This window comes from Scatophagus argus, chromosome 16 (genome assembly GCF_020382885.2).
Source record: "Scatophagus argus isolate fScaArg1 chromosome 16, fScaArg1.pri, whole genome shotgun sequence".
NCBI lineage: Eukaryota > Metazoa > Chordata > Actinopteri > Scatophagidae > Scatophagus > Scatophagus argus.
Genome location: NC_058508.1, coordinates 14,236,474 through 14,257,846, shown reverse-complemented (window position 1 = coordinate 14,257,846; position 21,373 = coordinate 14,236,474). Strand labels below are relative to the sequence as shown.

Below are 21,373 nucleotides of genomic sequence, written 5' to 3'. Positions count from 1 at the left end.
CAGGCCACATCTGTTCATTTGAACTGGCTTTTTCTACTGACACACTTGTTTTTGTTTTTTTTTGTTTTTTGTTTTGCAAAATTTACTTGTAAAAACTCATCAAAATGCATGTTAGGTATGGAAATATACATTGACCACCTTAACTACGGTATGCAACATCTTTGTGTTCTTGCATCCATAAGTGCTGCCACCAGCACTACTTGGAGAACATTGGCACACAACAGTGACATGTTGCACAGGAATGAAGGCAACATGATCACTCCCAAAGTTGCAGCTTGAGGGTGAATATTTTTGCAGCCTCTGTGAGTCCTCATCATTCAAACCGCTGCCGTCGCCGACTGACAAACTGCCTGCGTGAGACAGCAGATCTCTACTGCACAGTCAGACCCACCAGGCACCTTGTCTTATTGCGATGTCATCGCAATTATATGATCTGATATATAAACTAATGTGATCCCTTTGCAATGAGGTGAACTTATAATTGCATTAAAAGTTGTTATTGCAGCATTCAGCCTCACCTGACTAGATCACAGGCTTCAACAGGCTGTTAATTACGGCCTCGCCGTGAAGAGAACACGCTGTGTGAGTTATGTGCTTGTTAAAGCTACGGTCAAAGCTCAGACTTGTATTGGCTTTCATTCTCTGAGAAAAGTTTGCCTTCTGCAGCTTCTGTCCCACTTCCAGACTTGCTGAGGCAATAAGTCATTTTGACTGAATGGTTACAATTTGTGAACGTCACTGCTATACTACAGCTTTACTTTACTGTCAACATTATCACACTGCTTTCTCGGAAGTGACACAAAATGGAGTAGCTGAGTTTAACAGAGACGTCACATCTGTCAGATGGCTGGAAACAATGTCTGTGATGATGGGATAAAGCTGCGTGTACTTCGGTTCAGTCGCTCACTGATCGATTACTGCTTTTCTTGTTTGGCACTGCAGAAGGAGCACCGTCATCACGAAACACTTTCTTCATTTTTCCCAAAATTGGCAGGAACAAATCCAGCTTCCTTCGACTTACTTCTACTCGACATCTCCTGGCTGAGCACTTCCATAACAGAGATATCTGTCACATGCTCTTTTGAATTGTATGGCCATGTTTCTTCTTCATAATTAAGAAGAAACTAAAATAAACTTTATCTTTTTAACCAGCATTAATGTCAGTGACTCTGATAACCTCAGCAGCACACACAAGGCGTGAATTTAGGCCACGGACTGTTACAGCTATTTATAAAGTTGCAGGCTGTGGATATGCCCCACATAAGCTCAGAGTCAGATATTTTTTTCTCATTTAATACCCTTTTTAAATATGTTCAGGAAAGACTTTGTCCAGACACTTCCTCCTGAGTGATAAAAATGCCTGTGATTTTAACACTCTCTAAAATTATGTGTATAAACTGACAGTCACTGAGACAAAGCAGCGGCGTCTCTAGGGGATAACCAGAGGACAAATGCTACATTTCCACTGATCATGTCTTAATGTTTCATCAGTTCATGCTGAGGTCTGGAGCATGGAATATGTCTGCTCGCCTATGAGTACTTTTCCATCCAAAAGCTGTTACTTTCACGTAAACCAGATGAATCAAACACTGTGTGTCAGGTATGGCTTTACTCTGCTGGTGAAGTGTTTTTGTTTATATTCACCCATCTAACCTGAAGGTCAAGCTGATGTGCCTGATGTTAATAAGCCAGTTCAGGGGAATCCGCCAGAGAGACGTCATCAGCGTCATTGACAGGAGCTCTCTGGCGAGCGATGGCTGTCGATTTCCTTGCAACAATGCTCCCAGGACGGACTGAACAGCCACCATGTTGTTTGATCAAATGTCATCTGAGAGGTTTCAGGAGTTTAGAGTTTAGAATTTTTCAAAAGGAAGCTGAAACTAAAAGTTCTGAATGTTTCATATAACAAACCACCCTGCAGGACTCAGAGCCATCTAAACGTAGTAAAACTTTCTCAGCTTTTACAATTCAGGCAAACTGGGACTCACTAGTGAGAATGAACTGAAATTTTGTTTCTAAAAAGAAAAAGACAGTCCACAATTTCACTCTAAGCTGGAGCTTTGTGGGAGTTTCATTGGCTAATGTGGAAAAAGCCCCCGGGCAGCACCCACTTCCTATATGTAGAGCCAAATCACATCGGCTCACTGCCTTCCTGCGGACGCATCCGATCGATAGGTGCCTCGACTGTGTCTCCTGCTGGCAGATGGAACTCAATTTGCCCACAGATGTGTCATACTGCAAACCCACGTTCATCTCTGATACAAGCATATTGATCACAGCTATTGCTTAATAGTGTTTTATGCATGTTTATGCTAGATTAGGGGAGCTGGTGGGATCCTCACTGGAGTACTGGTGTGTTATGTAATCTGCATTCGTGTGGTTTTGTAGCTAGATTGACGTAAACACATTTATCATTTTTACAGTAGCTCAATCTAAAAAAAGTGAAAAGAGGATTTAACAGTGATAATACTTTGAGAAATACAAACATTTAAGTATATCCTCCTGCTATTTTTACACATTAACACCCTCTCTTAAGACAAGTGCAGAATACAATTATTTTCCACAGTTTATTGAAATAGATTGCGTAAAACCAATGAGGTGTTCTTTCCATCGCTGTCACTGAAAATGACTTCCAGCAGAGCTGACTGATATAGCGAGCCGTCTCCGTGGACTTCACAGAACCGGAATGAGTCACTATGGTGAATTATAGCAAATGATGGTGTGGGCTCCATCAGCTAGCAGCCTGAAATTTGGGCCACAGCTCCAAATTAGAGGAGCAGCATGTGTACCCACAGCTGATGACAGCGAATGTCATACATTTTGGGTCAAAGTGCAAATGCTTGGAAATTTTTCAACCACTTCAACCATAGAGGAATAAGTAATAACTGTTAATCAGCTCAAAGATCTCACAAGCACCAAAAGTGATTTGCTGTTTACAATGAATGCATCAACTTCATAATAATTATTTTTTACACTTTTATTGAAAAAAAGGACATAAAGACTTTTCAGCAACTGCAATATCAATGTACAGTATTTGCCTTATATTTTACAAAAGATTAAAAAAAAAATCTGTACAGTCTCTGGTTTGTGCAGGAAGATGGGAAGACCTTGGTAGAAAAATAAAGACCTAAGACAGGAGAGTCAATGTGAGAGCAGACCAAATGTCTTCATAGATTTCCTTACCAGAGAAGCAGTACAGTGTTCTGGATTCCACTGATTGTATCCAGGCATTAATGTGTGACATAACACCCAGCAGTAGTAGAAGTTACAAAACATTAAAGCTCAATCTTGTGTAAGACTGGAGTTGAGTGTGCTACATCCATATAGGATTTGTGATTGTGACTAAAACGTTAATCAAAGCGAGGGTCCATTCAGAAATGACAAATTACTTCACGAGACCCGCAGTGGTGAGGTGTTAGGGTTAACTATGAGATGTGTCCAAATAATGCACGTCTGCCATGCCAAGAACACTGATGTTAATATCAAATAACTCAATGATTCAACAACCCACTGCTGTTAGATGAGGAAAATTCAGGTTTAAGGTCAACAACAACTAACAGATAAGTCACGGTTGTTGCTTATATATTTACACATTTGGCTTTGGGTAATGAAACAGTTTCTGCTGTTATGGGGGTGGGGGGTGTGGGTGGGGGGGGGTCCACTAAAGCTTTGGAAAACACACTGACAAATCATGCTTGTCTAAGTCTAGAAATAGGCTGCATCTGCAATCTTCAAAATGGATACTTTAATAGATAAATAATACATTTTGGCTCCTAGATTTTCTCTAAACATACAATATGTCACTTAGCAGCACTTATCATCAACATTCATCACCTTGGCTCAGGGCTGAGCTTCTTGTCATGTTCTACCACTGACCAGTATTGCATATTAGAACACGAAGATCTACAAGGAGCGGCAGTATACTGCACAGTGAATCCCCTCTGAATATTTCTTCCTGTAACATCATTTGTAGAGGGTGCTCCGTTTTTGCAGTTTTGCACACTGCAAAAGATGCTATAATTAGATAAGATGATAAAAACATAGTATACCTGTGCAAGACATTGTGCCTCACACCACAAGAGCAACATCAAGCCAACCACAATGAAGAAGAATATAAATATACTTTGCTAAGAGACCAGCTCATTAACAAACAATAGCCTTTGTGCAGGCGGTTTAACAGGTTTAAAGTGGTTTTAGTAGCATTTCAAACTTGAAGACTTTTAAACTTAAAATGACTAAAAATATATAAATTTAGCTTGGCATTTTTAAACAAATTTCAAAGTTTCAGGTTTCAGGCCACAGATGTATTATACCCAGGATGCTAAATGCAAAATGTTCAAGCTGGGAATATGTGCTTGAATAACTTAGAAATTGCATTTTTTGACAAAATTCTCTGAACCGAATTCTAACAAAATAATTTAAGGAGGGACGTCTAAGCCATTTTATCACCATAAATAATGTAACGTGTGAATTTCTATAGTGTCTTGTGCGTGAGCTTCTGCATAGAGAACTTCATACTCTAATCAGTCTTTCACAAACTGTCATGCATTACAAACAACAGCAATCAGGACCAATTTCAAGCAAGTTGTAACATACCCTGTGGTAGTATTTAACCCTTCCTTCTTTCTGTGGTCATATTTCTGATTCTGCTGTCAAAGGCCTTGATTCTAAAGGCAAAGAGTCCAGGTTGCATTCAGAGTCTGACACCACACCTTCGTTTGTGTCCTCAAGTGCACCGACATCAACACCCCTCATCTCCCTGTTTTCCTCTTCCTCAAACTCCTCCTCCATCTCCACTTTTTCGAGAGCCACCTCGTTCTCGTAACAAAAGGAGTTCCTTGAGCTGGAGGCGTTAGACTTCTTCTCGGCTAGTTCTCTGGCACTACAGACGGGCGTGCTGGGCACCTCGTATGTGTTGTCAAAGCGAGAGTAGTCCACTTTGTAGTAGTTCTTTTCCTCAAAGAGCACCGGCTCGAAGCGGTGGCCCCAGAGGATCTCGCTGGCCACGTAGGAGCTCCGACACTGAGTGGTCATGGCTGTAGCCTCGACCATGCCCTCCAGAATCACTACGATCTCAAATTCTGACGTCTGCAAATCCTGTTTGCTCATCTCATAGAATGGACTGTCCTCATCAATCTCATGCACAATAGTGATTGGAGACACCAGGAAGATTCTGTCGATGCCACTATCGAAGCCTACATCAATGTCTACCTGATCCAGGGGTATGAACTCGCCCTCAGCAGTAGTGCGAGACTTGAGAAGCTGGGCCCTGACGTGGGCCTCCACCAGGTGACTCTTCCTCAGGTTTCCCACACGCCACATTAGGCAAAGTTTACCGTCCCTCATGGCCACTGTAGCGTAATGGCTGAACACCAGGGTCTCATTCCTCTTTTTGGGCTTGGCCATCTTTGCCATGACGGCACCGATGATGAAAGCATCAATGATGCAGCCCACAATGCTTTGGAAAACAACCATAAAAACGGCAATGGGGCAGTCCTCGGTCACATAGCGATAACCATAGCCAATAGTGGTTTGGGTCTCCACTGAGAACAAGAAGGCAGCAGTGAAGCTGTCCACATTGGAAACACACATCTGAGTCTCGTTCTCTAAGTCCCCGTATGAGAGGGCCACTAACCAAAAGACTAAGCCAAAAAACAACCATGACAGCAGGAAAGAAAGACAGAATACGAGCAACATCCAGCGCCAGCGGATGTCCACACAGGTGGTGAAGATATCTGCCAAGTACCGCTGGCCTTTCTCGCTCATATTGATAAACTGCACATTGCAGTGGCCATCCTTCCTGACGAAGCGGCTCTGATGTTGCTGCTCTGTGTGCACCTTGTTCACATTGCCGTTTCCGTAGCCATTCGGGACGGCAATATTGGCCAGCTTCATGCCGTCTTCCTCCGAGGACACAATGCTGTAACGGTGGCTTCGCACACTCCCCATTACTTCCGCCTGGGAGGGCTGGGCCGATTCTGCTTTGGAAAACAGTCTAAGTTTTTGGTAGAAGCGTTGGAGAAACAGTTTTGAATGATCCCAGGGACAAAGTCAAGCAGAAAATGTGGACAGCAGGACTAGATCCTGCGGGGGACAGGGGTGACCAGGCCTGTGCTTCTGCAAATGTGCTGTGCACCTTTGTTTAGGGCAAGTCACTCCTCTCTGACAGCTGCTTTGGACCTCATCAGCGAAGTGGGCTGTGGAAATTACAGACAGAGAGAATAACAGTTTTAAAGTAATTGACAGGAACCAGAGTAAAGATCAGTGTGTGTGGGGGTGTGTGGTTACCTGCTGTCTAAATAATATATTTGTACCCTCACTGCATACAGAGACAGTATACAAACAGCGCATGCAGTGCAGTCAGGAAGCACAGGGAATGCATTATGTGTGCATTATCAGTAGTAGGACTTGGCTGATGAAGCGAGGAAGAAAGAATCTTGCCAAATGTAAGAATTAATTAAGCACGTCAGTCTATGGGGAACTGAGTCAAATTACAGATCAAGTTCGAGTGAATCCAGTGAGCCGCTGGAACAAATACAAGTAGTAGCTCTGTGCAGATGTTTCTCTAAACCCTGCACAGATGTAAGTGAGAAAGCAGTGCATAAATCTGAAACATGTGGAATGCATTTACTAACAGTAATTATTACATTTCATGCTATTTTCTGTCAGTTACTGAGCGCACAGGTTCAATAACACGTGTGCATATGCTCAGCCAAAACTAATTCTCAACTGCAGTTTGCACCGCTACATCATGTCAAAGATTTAATGAACCTCGCAGCCTTTCAGAGAGGATGAGTCTCTTTCTCTGAAGGCAACAGTAACCTTGCGTCATATGTGATAGAACAACACGGACAGCTAAATTAGAAAGGCTATTGACTTGGTGTGTGTGGCCTGAAAGGTCCATTAAAATGCAACACCACAGGCTACAATGGGCGATGGTCAGCCAGACAAGCTCAGCTAGTGCCAAAATAACACCCGACCTCCACTTCTGGCTGTTATCTGAGGGTCACTATTGTGTCAAAGCAAAACAAATCCAAAAAAGAGATTCACAAAGTATAACATAGAATCTGGCGATGATTTTCAGCAGATATTCAGAATAATCTGTCTATGACTTAGTTTTGAAAAAAAAAAAAAAAACAAAAAAAAAAACACAGGGCAGATGTCAAAAATCAAAAAGATCAAAAAAGTGTGTGTAGACAACGGTCATTTATATTCCATCTTCGCACTTTGTGTGTATTTAAACTGCTCTCAAAGTGATCAACAGTCATGTGGGATGAGATGTCCAGGACGTGGTCCTAAATCCCTGTGCATCATCTTTGTTTTTCTCAACTAATGATGTCACTGCTGGGTCAACTAGAAATAGCAACCTGTCACGGACACTATTAAGAATATGGGGCTCCATTCATTCACAGCTCAAGGCTTGCCAAAGAATTTTGTTTATTGGATATTAGTGATTCTATATACGATACCGAAAACATTGCAGCCATTTTTTTAAGTGCTACATTTTTATTGTTCACACATTCTTAGCCAGGAAGACTTGCCACAGGAAAGTCAGACCATGTCAGCTTTCTTATTACAAATACAATATGCACTTCACCTCATGCGCATGCTGACAATTCAGTCATTCATTTGTTTAACCAAGCAATTTGGCTGCACAGAGGCCTAGTTTAGACGCCACAACTGGAGAGAGGAGGACGGCTGAGAGGACGTAATACACTTATCACAGAGTACGTTTTTAACATGGGAGACCGCAGAGCAAATCAGACCTCTAACTTTTGTGGTGACAATCAGATTGAGCACATGACAAAGTGAGGTGTCCTCTGAAACAGTTTACTGAATTCTCTGTGTGGGAGTTTTCATCTGCTCACTATGTCGCATCACTTATTACCACAGCTTGGTACATGGTGACAGACCAAGGCTTCCAGGGGCTGCACAACCTGTGATTGTTTGTTTTGCATGTGGTCTTAATTAGAGCCAACTGCTGAGGCAGATGGAAACTGGTTACATAAAGCTGCTCTATTTATCATTACACAAATCAATAACTATGGCCAATCATTCAGCAGCTGGTATCTTTTGTTACAAGCCTTTATAACACTTGTTATTATACTGTAGAAGCCGTTTTTATATTCTCGTCGCAATTTCACATGTTTGTATTAATTTCATGTAGTCATTTTATTTTTAACTGTTCGGGGTCAATGTGGTACTACATAATTTAGCTCATGCGCAGACATCATTGGCTATAGAGCTTAGTTCAAATCAAGGACAGGGCCAGTCCAGATCATCCAGTCTACATCCTGCAATATCAGGCAGATGCATGAAAAAATACTACTACTACTACTACTATAACTGCTACTAATAACATCAATAATGATGATGATGATGATGATAAGAAGAAGAAGAAGAAGAAGAAGAAGAATCGTGATATTTAAAGTTACATTGTAACACATGAAACAACTTTTCTCAGAAATGAAATTCATTTCTTATCACAGAACATCAGTTTTAGCATTAAGCTTTTAATTAAGCTAGAAATCATTTAGCCACAGCCGACCGTATTCCCCACTGCACATCACTCCCATAATTAGAGTCACCTCTTTGTCGCTTATCACACCAACCTGTTGGTCCTTGCAGCGCAAATCGGTCCCGTCTCCCGCTGTAATAAGTCCAGTCCCATAGGCGCCAGATATGCACGCTTCGCCCTCTTTTCTTCTTGCTGCTCTTTTACTGTGTTCACTTAGTTTCCCATCTGGCGCTGCAAATTCAGCCATAACCCTCCCCAGCACTACCGAAGAAGATGTTTCTCGTTGCAAAGACTCACTTTAAAAACACGTGTGTCTCTCCCCGCCCCCCGCAGCAGCGGCGGCCAATCGGAAGCTCCAGCGCCAGTTCGCTGATCTGAGCCCACATGGAGGTTTATGTTATCTGTCTTGCAGGAGTTAAACCAACCTCCTTCGTTTTCTGAAAAGGACGCCGAAGATCTGACGTTTATACCGGAAAGAGTTTGAGTGCAAAGCATATCCAGAGTCGCTACAAAATTTCATTTGATTTTTAAGCTAAAATTAGTTAAAACACTTTGATTAATTCAAGAAAAGACCAAGTGTTGTCTTCTCTCTAAAAATCAGTCAAATGTACTGGCTAATGTGAAGGAGACTTGGTCTGATCTGTGACTTTCCAAAGTAATCACTACTACTGGAGTGACGTGAGTGTACTCGGTGAACACCAGGTGGCGGTGTAGAGCTACAAGGGGTGATAAACTCACAGATAAGTACTTAATGGCACTGCCGTCACATCAAGTTGTTGTTATTATTGCTGCTGTTTCACAAGAACAACACGCCTTTAATTTGACTTACATTTGTGGATTTTATTCATCTACAGCATAAAAAACTATGTATATAAAATCACATATAAATATATTTACATTTACAAGACAACATCTTATCACGCTATTACATTCCTTAAACATAGCATCATGGGATAAGTGCACCCTATATTAATATGTACATATCTTTTCTGGTTGTTTAAGCTACAAACAGGTTTGTTGCATCACTTCTTCAATGACATCTGGATTCATCAGGCAGGTGTGTCCGTTTCTCTTGACTGATGGACAAATTGGACTGTTGGACTGTCTGCCCTCTGCAGGACGCCTCTCCCTGTCCAACTGCTCCGCACTGAGCATGGGCACCGGCACCCACGTGGTCTCGTTGAACAGGGCATAGTCTGCCTTGTAGCGCTTCTTGCCCACTTTCAGCATTTCCTGGAAGCGCTGGCCCCAGTGGATATCTGCTGGTCTGTAGGAGGTTCGCGTCTGGTGGAGCATACCCGTAGAGTCACCGGTGTAGGTGAATGACACCACCAGCTCAAACTGGTCCTCCAGCAGGTCTAAGGGGCCCAGAGTGTAGAGGGGACTACCAGGCTCAAGTTTGTGAACAATGGTGACTGGTGTGGCAAGGACAATGTCACGATTCTGGATGTCCAGGTCCTGGTATGACATCACAATTGACCCCTGTGGCTGTTTCTTATAGCAGACTAACATGGCCCCAACAACACCCTCCAGGATGTGGTTACCTCTTAAGTCCCCAAGTCGCCATGACAGACACAGAGCCCGATCACGCAGGCTGACCACTGCACATTTGCTAAAACCCACCGTCTGGGCTCTCTTGCGAGCGGATGCCATTTTAGTGATAACAATGCCAATGACAATAGTGTCAAGGAGGCAGCTGAATATATCTTGAACTGTCACCACCACGATGGCCACCATACAGTTCTCAGTCATCCCCCTGAAGCCATAGCCAATAGTTGCCTGGGTTTCCATTGAGAACATAAAGGCTCCAGTAAAGCCACGCACATTTGCCACACAGAGTTCATCGTCTGGATTGTCCACATCTCCGTGTACATGTGCAATGAGCCAATAACAGAGGCCAAAAAACAGCCAGGAGAGGATATAAGAGAGGGAAAAGATGAGTAACATCACCCTCCAGCGGATCTCCACAAGAGTGGTGAAGATGTCCATCAGGTATGGACTCCAGTCTCCAGGAGCCTTCTGAAAATCCACAGAGAACCTGCCATCTTTCTGCATATATCGCAGCTGCTTCGACTCATTTTGCCTGCCCAGTGTGTGGATTGTGGTGTGGTGGGTATCGATGATGACCTGCTCACCCCTTTCTGTGCTCATTATGACCAATGCTGCCTTTCGGTGTCCTGTAGAAAGACAGAGGTGAGATGGAAAATGCACGTTATGGGGTGAGTTTCAAGTTAAAGTTGAGAAAGTGGACACAGGAGGTAGGAGGGACAGCATTTTCCTCATTACATGTGACTCAATTGTAAAAGGCTCTCGGAGTTGTTTGTCAAGCTGAACCCTTCATGTTTGAGTGAGTAGCCTTGGTCACTCAGAGCCTCAGGCTATCAGCAGCAAATGACTTTCATAGTGACCGTGTCTGGGTGTGAAAAACATACTGCAAGAGCACAACTTTCTTACCGGTTGATTATTTACCGGTTTGATTACAGACTGGATGCTGCCCAAATCATCCATCCATCCATTTTCTATATCGCTTATCCGTCAGGGTCGCGGGGGAGCTGGAGCTTATCCCAGCTGATTACGGGCGAGAGGCGGGGTTCACCCTGGACTGGTCGCCAGTCAATCGCAGGGCCAACACACAAAGACAAACAACCACACACTCTCACACTCACACCTAGAGACAATTTAGAGTAACCAATTAACCTAATGTGCATGTTTTTGGTATTGTGGGAGGAAGCCGGATTACTAAGAGTAAAAGCTTTGATATTCATTTGAAGTATCTGAGCTTAAATAACAGTTATGATCACCCTGGATAAGAATCATAAATTGTTATGGAAACTATAAAGACAGATTTCATCACACATAAACATCAGTTTTAATGTTTTAATATGTTGATTTTGTACAAGTTGCTTATGTGATAACACAGCCCAGGACGACCCTGGCAGGCCTGGTTTGTAAGAAGTAGTGATTTACTTTGGTCATTATTGTATTTTTGTCCGCTTTCTTTTATGTATCTAGCATCTTACTGCATTGTTTCACTGATCTGTCAGTGCACTCTTTGTCTGTGAGTGCTGACAAGCTTTTCCAATTGTACATTGTACAGCTGTTGTACATGTTTCTTTTTACGCACATTAATTCCTCACAGCTAAATCTGATCTCGGGTCAGTGGCTTGCTGTTGAAAAATTGGTGGTGACTGATTTGTCTCACAATTGTAACATTCTACAAGTAGTTACTGCAGTTTTATTTTTAGCCACATCAATTTTGCTTTCTCATTCAAGCTTTTGTTGACATATGTCTGAGACACATTATATTTCTGTCCTTCAAACACTGAATGCTCTAAGACAAGAGTCCTTTAATCTTGACCTTGTGCAACTATTGATTTCAGCCCATGATGATATGTCTACATTTGGCCATCACCCTCTGACGAGATTAACTAAGGCTTTGGGTCAGGAAAATCTATTTCCCACAGGGAAGAACCTCTTTTTAATCAGTTTGGCTTATCTGTTTGGTTTTGAGTTTTGGCAAAGTCCATTACCTTCCAGATGTGACCCAGAACAATAGCAAGCAGGGTACAGTCAGCAGTCTGCAGTCTTTTGACTGACGCTGACTTTAGAGAGACTTTAGAGTTAGAGTCAGATAAATGATCCATAAAGGATCTTTACATTTTTACCTTAAGTACTGGCAAAATTACACTGACAAAAGTGTTTCTGTGTATTTACTTTACAAGTTCTAAGAAAATATGTCTCGGCTAATTAAGCGAAACCTCGACCTCAGTTATTAATCTCTTTGTCCTCATGAGAGTAAATTATTATCCCCAACCACCTCTAACAACTTTCACCTCTAAATGTTGCCCCGAACGTCAAACTTTAACCATGCCACCTCCTTTTCAGTAACACATGAAAAACAACAAAGTCAGGACTTTTTTTTTTATCGTCTTCTGATAGCGACAGCTGCTTGAGGTGTCACTGATGAAAGGGACGCTATCAAGTTTCTATGTCCGAGTGCCTAACGCTGAGTAAACTTACTCGCTGATCAGAATTCATTGCAACAAGTCTGTCAGACTTTTATCACAAGTTTTTATTGCTTATTTGAGTCACCTGAGAGCACATAGCTGATGCTTATCTCAGTTTATGGTGAATGAGCTCTAATTTTGCACCTCATGTGGCTCAGTTGTGTTGCCAAACAGTTGTCTGTAAGCCATCTTAGTTATCATGTTTGTGCTTTAGTGCCCTCTTTAAAACACAGAGTTCCTGTCAATCAGATAAATGTCAGTCCAAATAAGATTTCACTGTATTTTGAAAGGACTCCTGCTGGCAGGAAAACAGTAACAGGCATGTGAGTGGAAAAATATGTTGTCATGCATGAGACCTTTAGGAGCGAAACTGTTAGAAAGAAAATATATAAAAATAATACATAAAAGCTCAAACCAACTTCTACTTACACAAGTTTTGTGTTTGAATAATGGCTAAAAAAAAAAAAAGCCAGTGGTGCTGGAAACACAGCGAGTTACAGAGTCAACATGCATTTGTAAGTTGGTGAATCCTTGACTCATAAACAGATTGCAGACAGCTGCAGCCTGATTTCTACACAGCAATCACTGAGTGCGTGGACAAGGTCAGAACGGGTTACAGGACAGTCAGGTAGTCTGGCCCACCCTGCAGCGCATGTATGACACTGGACACACAGAACCAGCAAGGAAACTTACACAAGCACATATTGTTAAGGTATGGTGCTTCCAATTTTGTTCTGTCTGTGCATATTTGTGTGTTTGTTTGTTTTATTCATGTGCTGTCCACATTTATTTTTTTGTTCTTTTAATCTTTCTGTAGGACCATGTGAGTACACAGGGTGTGTTATATGTGACAGCACACTGAATGCTACATTAAGTTTCACAAATTACCTTATGTTTTCTTGCATATTTTTCCTTACATGTCCCGATTTTTTAAATTCCAAACAATGCAGACGATGTGCTGAAACATGTTGACATTTCCTTGTATTCAAAATGAAATCAATATAAAACAGCACAGGGGAAAGAATATGAACAGGATTGGAAAACGCCTACAAGTTACCTACTAATCTGTTTGCCACTGAGTTCATTTACAATTGTATTATTTTTCCTCCCCTGCTAATATCTTTAAGTATTATTGTTTAGGTTTAGTTTGTGTCTATTCATCTCACAGTAGCTTTCAGCTACTTACAAGCAGTCAAGTAAAATCTTTGACACATCACTCTTTGCAGGAACACAAAAGCAAATTTTCTTTGAATTAAAAAAAAAAAAATTAAGTCTTTAGATCTTCAACATACCCACAGATCTTGTTTGAAAAAACACAAACAATGTATGCCAGAATTCAACTTACTTGCAGAGTAGAAATTAGGTGCTCGTCATGCGTCACATGTGCTCATCAGAACGATGTGTTGCCGCAGTAGAAGTAACCTCTGAGTTTAGCTGGTTGCAGAGTGTCAGTGGGCCGGCCTGGTCCTGAGGCAAAGTCCCATTTTGTTCTGATATCAATCACTTCCCTCTAAAACCTTATTGGTCAATCTTGAGGTATTTATGACCTATGGAATATTTCAGAGCTTCACTTAATGTCCTCATAACTGTTTATGGATGATGAAATCTAAATTGATTAACTTCAGTAGCCTTCAGAGAAATGATAAAAGCAGACAAATATTGATTATTTATCACTGGTTATTTTGCAGCTATGTATATTTGAGTCATTTCCCTTCAGATTTCCATGATTCATTAGACAGAAAGTTAACCTTTGCTCCATTGTGTTGAGACGTCACTGGCACAAGGATTTTCTTTGTTCCAGTTATTCTCAGTTTGGTTCTGATAAACGAAGGGAGATCACAGCTGAATGGCCAGGACAGCGCGACTTTTACACCACTTTTATTGCTGTCATCAGAGTATCCAAAGCTACAAGGAGGTCAACAGCACCAAAACAACCCCTGCTCCCTTCAGAAAACTTCCTGATTCATCCTGTATTTTTTTTTTTTTAAAGATGATGTGTGAAGACAGAGATAAGAGACATTCCACTTCGAGATAACCTGTAAAAAGAACAGTTCATAAGTCTGTCACGCACAGCCAGCAGCTATTTAAAGAATGAGTGAAAACACACACAGAAAGTAAAACTTTTCTATTTCTTTACCTGTGAAATGTGATGGCACAAACCAATAGTGTTATTTACTTTTTTTAGGTGTCCTGCACCACATGTCACTACAAACTGTGTGTACAAACAGTTTTTGTAGCGGTTTTGGTAACACTTCATAATACAATACAATACCTGCATCTTAAAGTGTAATAGTTTGTATTAATCAGGAACCAATAAAATCCTTACTGGTTTACTGTAGGTACGGTGGATGTAAACAAGACTGTGGACAACAAGCAAAGGCATTGATTTAAGTGACGATGCTTGACACTAGCAGTGGCACAACATTTCCTCCCGGAATGTGGTGACAATACATGACGGTTGCAATCTGCCAAAAGACCAACAGGCAGCATATAGCGGGTAACCATGGAGAAGCCAGAAGGGAAAAGAGGGAGAACGAGGAGGAGGAGGTCTGAGAATTCTGAGAAAGAACTGAGAGTCTATCCTGTCTATCCGATAGACAATCAAAGAGGTTGAAGAGGTTACAAAAGAGAATGAAGTGAATCGTGCCTGCCTGCGTGTGTGTTGACTCAGCAGGGACAAAATCAAATGAGAAAAGCTCATCTACAACATTTGAAAGCAACACAGAATGCCTGAGAGCCACACTGCATTATTTTCCACCGTTTCTTGTATTTGTCACCTGCTGCCATGTTTTCCTACAAAAATAAAACAAAACAACCTAGTATTTACAAAAGTACTTTTTATTCATTTCTCCTTTCCTCCAAAGTGTCCTATAAAACCTGAAGCACATGGGATAAGGACCATAAATCTGTTTTTCCCAGTGAATGCAGTGCCAGTGGTGTCAGTGAGGTCAAAGAGAGCAGAAGGAGGGTGAGGGTCCTCAGCAGGTTGGTAGTGTGAGCAGCTTTAGAGACAGAGGAGGGTGTTGTTCGTCTGACATATTTGTGACCAGAAGGTGATAACCTCAGCGCTGACTGATAATATTCAGGCCAATAAGGTATGAAACAAATGTAAAATATTCAAGATAAAGCAGCTGTTTCTCAATGGTCCAATAGTCCAGAGAGAAAGCAGGTTAGTGCATCTTTTGACATCTTTTGAAAAACTAAAAAACAAAGCAAAAAAATTGGCACCTTTTAAATTATCTTTGCATACCTCAGTTTAGCAAAGTGTATTTACTCAAAATGCCACAGATGTTTGTAAAAATGTGCAAGTATTTCATCACTCAAATTATTAATACAGAACAGGTCAAGGTTATGAAAAAAACTGTTTCACTTTATTAAAAGCGGTAAAATATAAGGGATAAATATAATACAGTGGATTCACATGTACATAACATGATTATATTTTTTCTTTTCAATAAAAATTCCCCTCAAAAATATTTAATAGACTCTAAACATCAAAGCGTAACATAAGCACAGGCAACGAGCTTTCTCTTCTTGTCTCTATGTGGTAAATTTCTTTGTTTTCAGTGATTTATTTAATTAAAACAGTTTTTTTTTTTTAATTTGAGCACTGAAGACACTGGAACTCATTCGTTCAATATTTTATAGTAACACTCCCATCACTGCTTCTTTTAACACATGAAAAACATAAAAAATAAATGTGATAAATGTTGTGACAGTGCAACTTAAGTCATATGAAGATCATAATTAGCAATATACAAATAATATACAAAACGTACACATGACAAAAGATGAGCTCATCACCCAGCTGTAAAAACAATTTGTTTTTAATGACAGCAGGCTCAAGTCTTTGTCCTGCACCCAGCGCCCTCGCTCTTCCGTGTAAACTCATGCCTGCATTATTAGCACTTCAGCTCATCTCTCCTGTATGACAGCCACAGTCCCATTATAATGTGGAGTAGCATGGCAAGCTATAATGACAAATAGCAGCTGGAGCTACCTGAAACTGCCGACAGGTAAACGTACTGAGAGAGTAATTACATTTATGTTGTGAGTGTTTACACAGGCTCACCGAGGGACCCGCTAAATACAGTGTAATCGATCACGCAATGGTGTTCTCACACACTATTGTAGGTCAGTCATATTGTCATGGAGAGTGCTTGAATGAATGATGAATATGTGGTTAAACGTCACAGAAGGGCCTATTTAAGTGTCCGGTCAGGCTGAAGCCTGACAAAAGGAGCAAAGCCAGGGATGGCACGCAGCTGTCAGTCAATATGGAGTTATTAGTCAAATATGAAGCTAAAAATCTCATTCCTGCAGTGATGCAGTCAGAAATGTTGAAACTTCTCACCCACAGTCTGTGGAAAGCGGTCTTCTTACTGAGTCTGCTGACAGTAGGTAAGTATAACTTTTATCTCACAAAATGTTTTGAAAAGAAAGTAGTGCACTGGTAGAATTATTTCTAAAAATATTAAAAGTTCTGGTTCATATTCATCTCTGATTTTAGGATGTGGACATGCTGAGCCCAGCTGCACAAATCGTCGGTGTCTGGCTGAAATGCTGATCAACAAAAGTTACGTATCTCAGCCACAGTATGAAAACTGCACCCATATGATCCATGTGCCGTTCATCGAGTACCAAACTCTCTCGGTTGTAAGTATTATGCATTTTATTTAATGGAGGCAACTAAGCGTTCCTTTTTGTTTCTCCGGTTAGATCTCTCATAGCCTGACAAGATGAAATGAACTGTAAAATTACAGTTACTCTCTATGTGGTTATCAGTGTTGGAAGAAGCAATCAGATCCGAACACCATAATGTGAATACTCCAAATACGTGTTTTGCAAAGCCTAAAATCCAACCAAAATCAAAACCTTGCTTCAGTAAATGTATGTAACTTTTAGGAGGAAAATCAACAAGACAAAATACGACTATAACAAATGTAATAATATGAATAAAAATCATAACGTTGCATAAAATTGAAAGTAAAGAACCACTCATTTGTAGTGCAGTGTCTTAGTAAATGTACTAAATATCTATGTTGGAGTTTTTATTATTTACAAACTCTGCAAATGCGAACCTACTGAAGATGTGTTGAGAAGGAATTGTGATCGGGTCAGCAGCATTCCGGTCGTGTTAATATTTTGCCTCAGTTATTTATTTTATTTACTTTGAACAGGACACAAAGAATCTCCGCCTGAACAGTCGTCTGCAAGCCTCACTTGTAAGCTTCAGCCTATTCATAAATGAACAAAAAGAAACAAAGAGCATGTCTCAGTCGCACTGACCCTGATTTCAAACCTCAGGTATGGACAGACCTCGAGTTGGCATGGAACACATCAGTCTACCAGTATGATGAGGTGGTCCTGCCAGTGAATAAAGTCTGGACTCCGGAGCTCCATGTGACAAATGCGTCAGTCAATTTTAGCATTAGAGCTTCTAACTATCACTAACATAACTGCAGACTCAGTGCAATGAACTTCTTGACATCCACTTGACGTGCCTGGTGTCTCTCGCCTGTGCAGAATAGTAACGGACATGACGCACAGCTCCAGGGATCTGCTGGTGTACAGTAACGGCACGCTGCATCACAATGTGATCATAACTGCACAGGTGAACTGCGAGGTCAACCTGTTCAACTATCCCTTTGCTGCTGATGAGTGCCCTGTCGCGATCCAGACCTGGGCCACTGATGGTGAGCCCAGCAGTTCACTAACACAGATACAAACAGGATTTCACCATTTTATCTGTGTGTTGAAGAAGACTGATGTATCTTGTTTAGTCATTAACAGTTATATGACAAACTTGCTTTGATATGTGGTAGCATTGCTTTCAAAATGTGTTTTGTCCTTAGGATGATATTCCAATTAAGAGTTGCCATAATATTCAAAGTAAAACACCTGAGTTTTATGTAACTGGCTATTTTTCGTGGCAAACCCTCACTTCCTTTCACATCAGCTGTTCGAACGCATTGTGTGGAACTATCATGAATTCAGAGCGAAAAAAATTAAAAGGGGAATACATTGAATGTACTTGGAGCATACTGATGCATATGTGAAAAAAGTTAAATCAGGGAAGACAGACTCAAGTTAACATGAATACAGGAGCTTTCTTTGACGATTAGAGAGACAGACAGGCCTTATTAGCCGGAGTTGTGGACGAGGGTTTGACACTCACTGAGGGAAAGCTGTGAAGTGGCCAAGACTGCAGTGACAACAGAGAGAGAGACAAAAGACGTTAAGTGGCTCAGATATTCTTAAAATCACTAGATGATGGGGAAGAGCAGGTACAGAACCCAGAAAAATAACTGAACAATAGCTGAGAGGAGGAGCCTCGGAGTGATGATGAAATAGGCTGGCTGACAGTTGTCCTCATGCTGCGTCTCCAGAGGGAGCTGTACAACGTCTGATAAACTGTCTCAAGTGAGGTCAAGTCAAGTCAAGTCAAGTCAACTTTATTTGCATAGCCCATTTTTACAAGCAGTTTGTCTCAAAGGGCTTAACATAACATCAGCAACATCCTCTGCCCTTTGACCCTCACATCGACTAAGGAAAAACTCCCAGAAAAACCTTTAACAGGAAAAAATGGAAGAAACCTCAGAGTGAGCAACAGAGGAGGGATCCCTCACCCAGGACGGGCAGACGAGCAATGGATGTTGTACAGGCAGGAAAGCAATTTGCAACATGAGAAATGACATTACTAAAAAGATAAGTAAAACAAAATCTCAACTGTTTAGTTTCACTTTTTGCTACCACCTCAATATGATTTTAACATTTCACAAGTTATAAGAAAATTATAGTAATGAAAATTATAATGAACTGCTGTAACATTCATGTATTCTTTTTTTATGTGATGTTGAGAATCACTATCCTATCAGTTCGATTTCGGGCCGTAGGGAGAACCACCCCGCCCATAGTCGGTACATAGAGGAATGACAGGCAGATGTCAACAATACACATTGGGTTGGTCATAGAGCCGGCTACAGTTCAACTTGAAGATCTGGATGGAGAGATACCTGCAGAAAGATACAGGTCACATGAGTCAAAGCCAATAGAAATCTGAGAGTGTGTGGTTAGAATGAAGTTATCTTTCCAGATTCCAGTAGGCTGTAACTCAGCTTGATATCTGTGGATCTGCTTTTAATGAGTCTGCCACTTGTTCCATTTCTTTCAGGATGTGGCACAGAGCTGATACTGGGTGAATTGTGGATGATTGATGGGACCCATGGAGATTGGCAAACTGACAGTGTGGACTTCCAGAAACAGAGAGATGACCGAAATTACATCAGTGTAAGTTCATGGATGTGTGGGATTGTATAACAGCATTTAAGTTTAAACAGCGACGACTGACCTGTGTGATTGTGATGTGTCTGATGGAGTGAGAACTAAACGGTTAGTGGAGTAAACGATAAGTTGATCAACAGAAAATAATCCTTAAAATTTGCCTGCTTCCAGCCTCTGCTCTGTTTAGATTTTAGTTTTTCTTTGTCATACATGATTGTAAACTTCTCATGTTGAACACTTGGCTGAACACATCAAGAAATCAGAATATGTCACCATTTTGAATGAGACACTTAGTGAGAAATTTAGAGTTAGAAAATGACGTCTTTATGATTTCCTCTGCCCACTAGTGTTCAAGCCAGGCGTCCTATATATACAATGAAAAAAATCAGTTTCACTGTACTATGAAATTCTGTCTGATACTCCTCAGGTGGCGCTGAGTATCAAATACACCAACCCCTTCATAACATTACTGTTACCCAGTATCCTGATCATCTTGGCCGATGGGGTTAGTTTCGCTCTGCCGCTGGGAGGCGGTGAACGCAACTCTTTCAAAGTCACTTTGGTGCTCAGTTTCACCATGTTCCTCATCATCCTCAACGACCAGCTCCCTGGAGACAGCCAGTGCAGCCCCGTCATCCGTCAGTCAGCTCAACACAAACACACTCGTGCGTTAACCAACAGCATCACAGTGTGAGTCACTAACCGCCTGTCTGCGCTTGCAGGAACCCACTTCTGCGTTTGTCTGGTCCTCTTGGTGTTGAGCATGTTGGTGTCCATGGTGCTGACCAGGCTGGCCAGTGACGGCACCTTCCTTTTCTGCTGTACCAAAGGGTTACTCCCAGAAAACAAAAGAAAGAAAAGGGAGGAGAAAGAGGATGAGGGTGAGTAAGACTTGGTTGTTAAACAAATATTGCAAGTGTTGAGTTTATGCTGTAATACTTAACACTAAGCAAGGTGTTTTGTAATCACAATATTTGATGAACAATAAACACCGCATGATCTGCTCTGATTGCCGCCCTACAGAAGTCAAAGCCGATGTTAGTGTTGTTCAGCTGAATGCCTCGGAAGAGCAGAATCGAATGTTCAGGAAGGTGATCGACTTTCTGGAAGATATTGGCGCGAAGCAGCAGGAAAGCGAGAGACATCAGCAGTTTGCCAACAAAGTGGACAAGATATTTTTCTGGTTCTATTTCTCTTTTGGCTGTTTATACTTTTTTACCATGACTTTTGTGATGGTGAAATATAAATGTAAAGTTAACCATTTTGATTTCTGGTATTAATAACAGAGGCTAACTGCACATGCTATTAATTCATGCCATTACTTTTTATTTAAAGTTGCACGTACCTGTTCAGAATAAAATTACAATTTCATGATATATATGATCTCATAAATACAAATGCCTAACTGATGCAATCTCAGCACATCTTTTTCATGAAGTCAATCTCACAGACATAATCTGTCAGATATAGTGGTCCTCATTTGTACTTGCAGTTGATCTTTCTGTGTTAGACAAAATGTGTTAGCATACTTGTAAAAAGTCAAATAAATAACCAGCAAAACCAT

The 21,373-nt window shown here is 41.2% G+C and overlaps 3 protein-coding genes across 3 annotated transcripts; 1 reads left to right on the top strand and 2 right to left on the bottom strand.

The window, feature by feature from the left end:
• Positions 1-2,932: 2,932 nt before the first annotated feature.
• On the bottom strand, positions 2,933-5,958 carry LOC124073708 (inward rectifier potassium channel 2-like). Its single transcript, XM_046416121.1, has 2 exons — positions 4,597-5,958; positions 2,933-4,002 (listed from the first exon to the last, which is right to left on the bottom strand). The coding sequence occupies exon 1, from the start codon at positions 5,947-5,949 to the stop codon at positions 4,633-4,635; it is 1,317 nt and encodes a 438-aa protein (XP_046272077.1). The 5' UTR covers positions 5,950-5,958; the 3' UTR covers positions 2,933-4,002; positions 4,597-4,632.
• A 3,555-nt stretch (positions 5,959-9,513) lies between these two features.
• On the bottom strand, positions 9,514-14,319 carry LOC124073709 (inward rectifier potassium channel 16-like). The gene is made up of 2 exons (XM_046416122.1): positions 13,871-14,319; positions 9,514-10,695 (listed from the first exon to the last, which is right to left on the bottom strand). Exon 2 carries the CDS (start codon positions 10,667-10,669, stop codon positions 9,521-9,523), a length of 1,149 nt encoding a protein of 382 aa, XP_046272078.1. The 5' UTR covers positions 10,670-10,695; positions 13,871-14,319; the 3' UTR covers positions 9,514-9,520.
• Positions 14,320-16,314: 1,995 nt separating this feature from the next.
• Positions 16,315-21,363, top strand: LOC124073394 (5-hydroxytryptamine receptor 3A-like). The gene is made up of 9 exons (XM_046415552.1): positions 16,315-16,926; positions 17,036-17,181; positions 17,706-17,750; positions 17,833-17,939; positions 18,052-18,221; positions 19,700-19,815; positions 20,237-20,447; positions 20,532-20,690; positions 20,833-21,363. The coding sequence occupies exons 1-9, from the start codon at positions 16,803-16,805 to the stop codon at positions 21,087-21,089; spliced, it is 1,335 nt and encodes a 444-aa protein (XP_046271508.1). The 5' UTR covers positions 16,315-16,802; the 3' UTR covers positions 21,090-21,363.
• Positions 21,364-21,373: the final 10 nt, after the last annotated feature.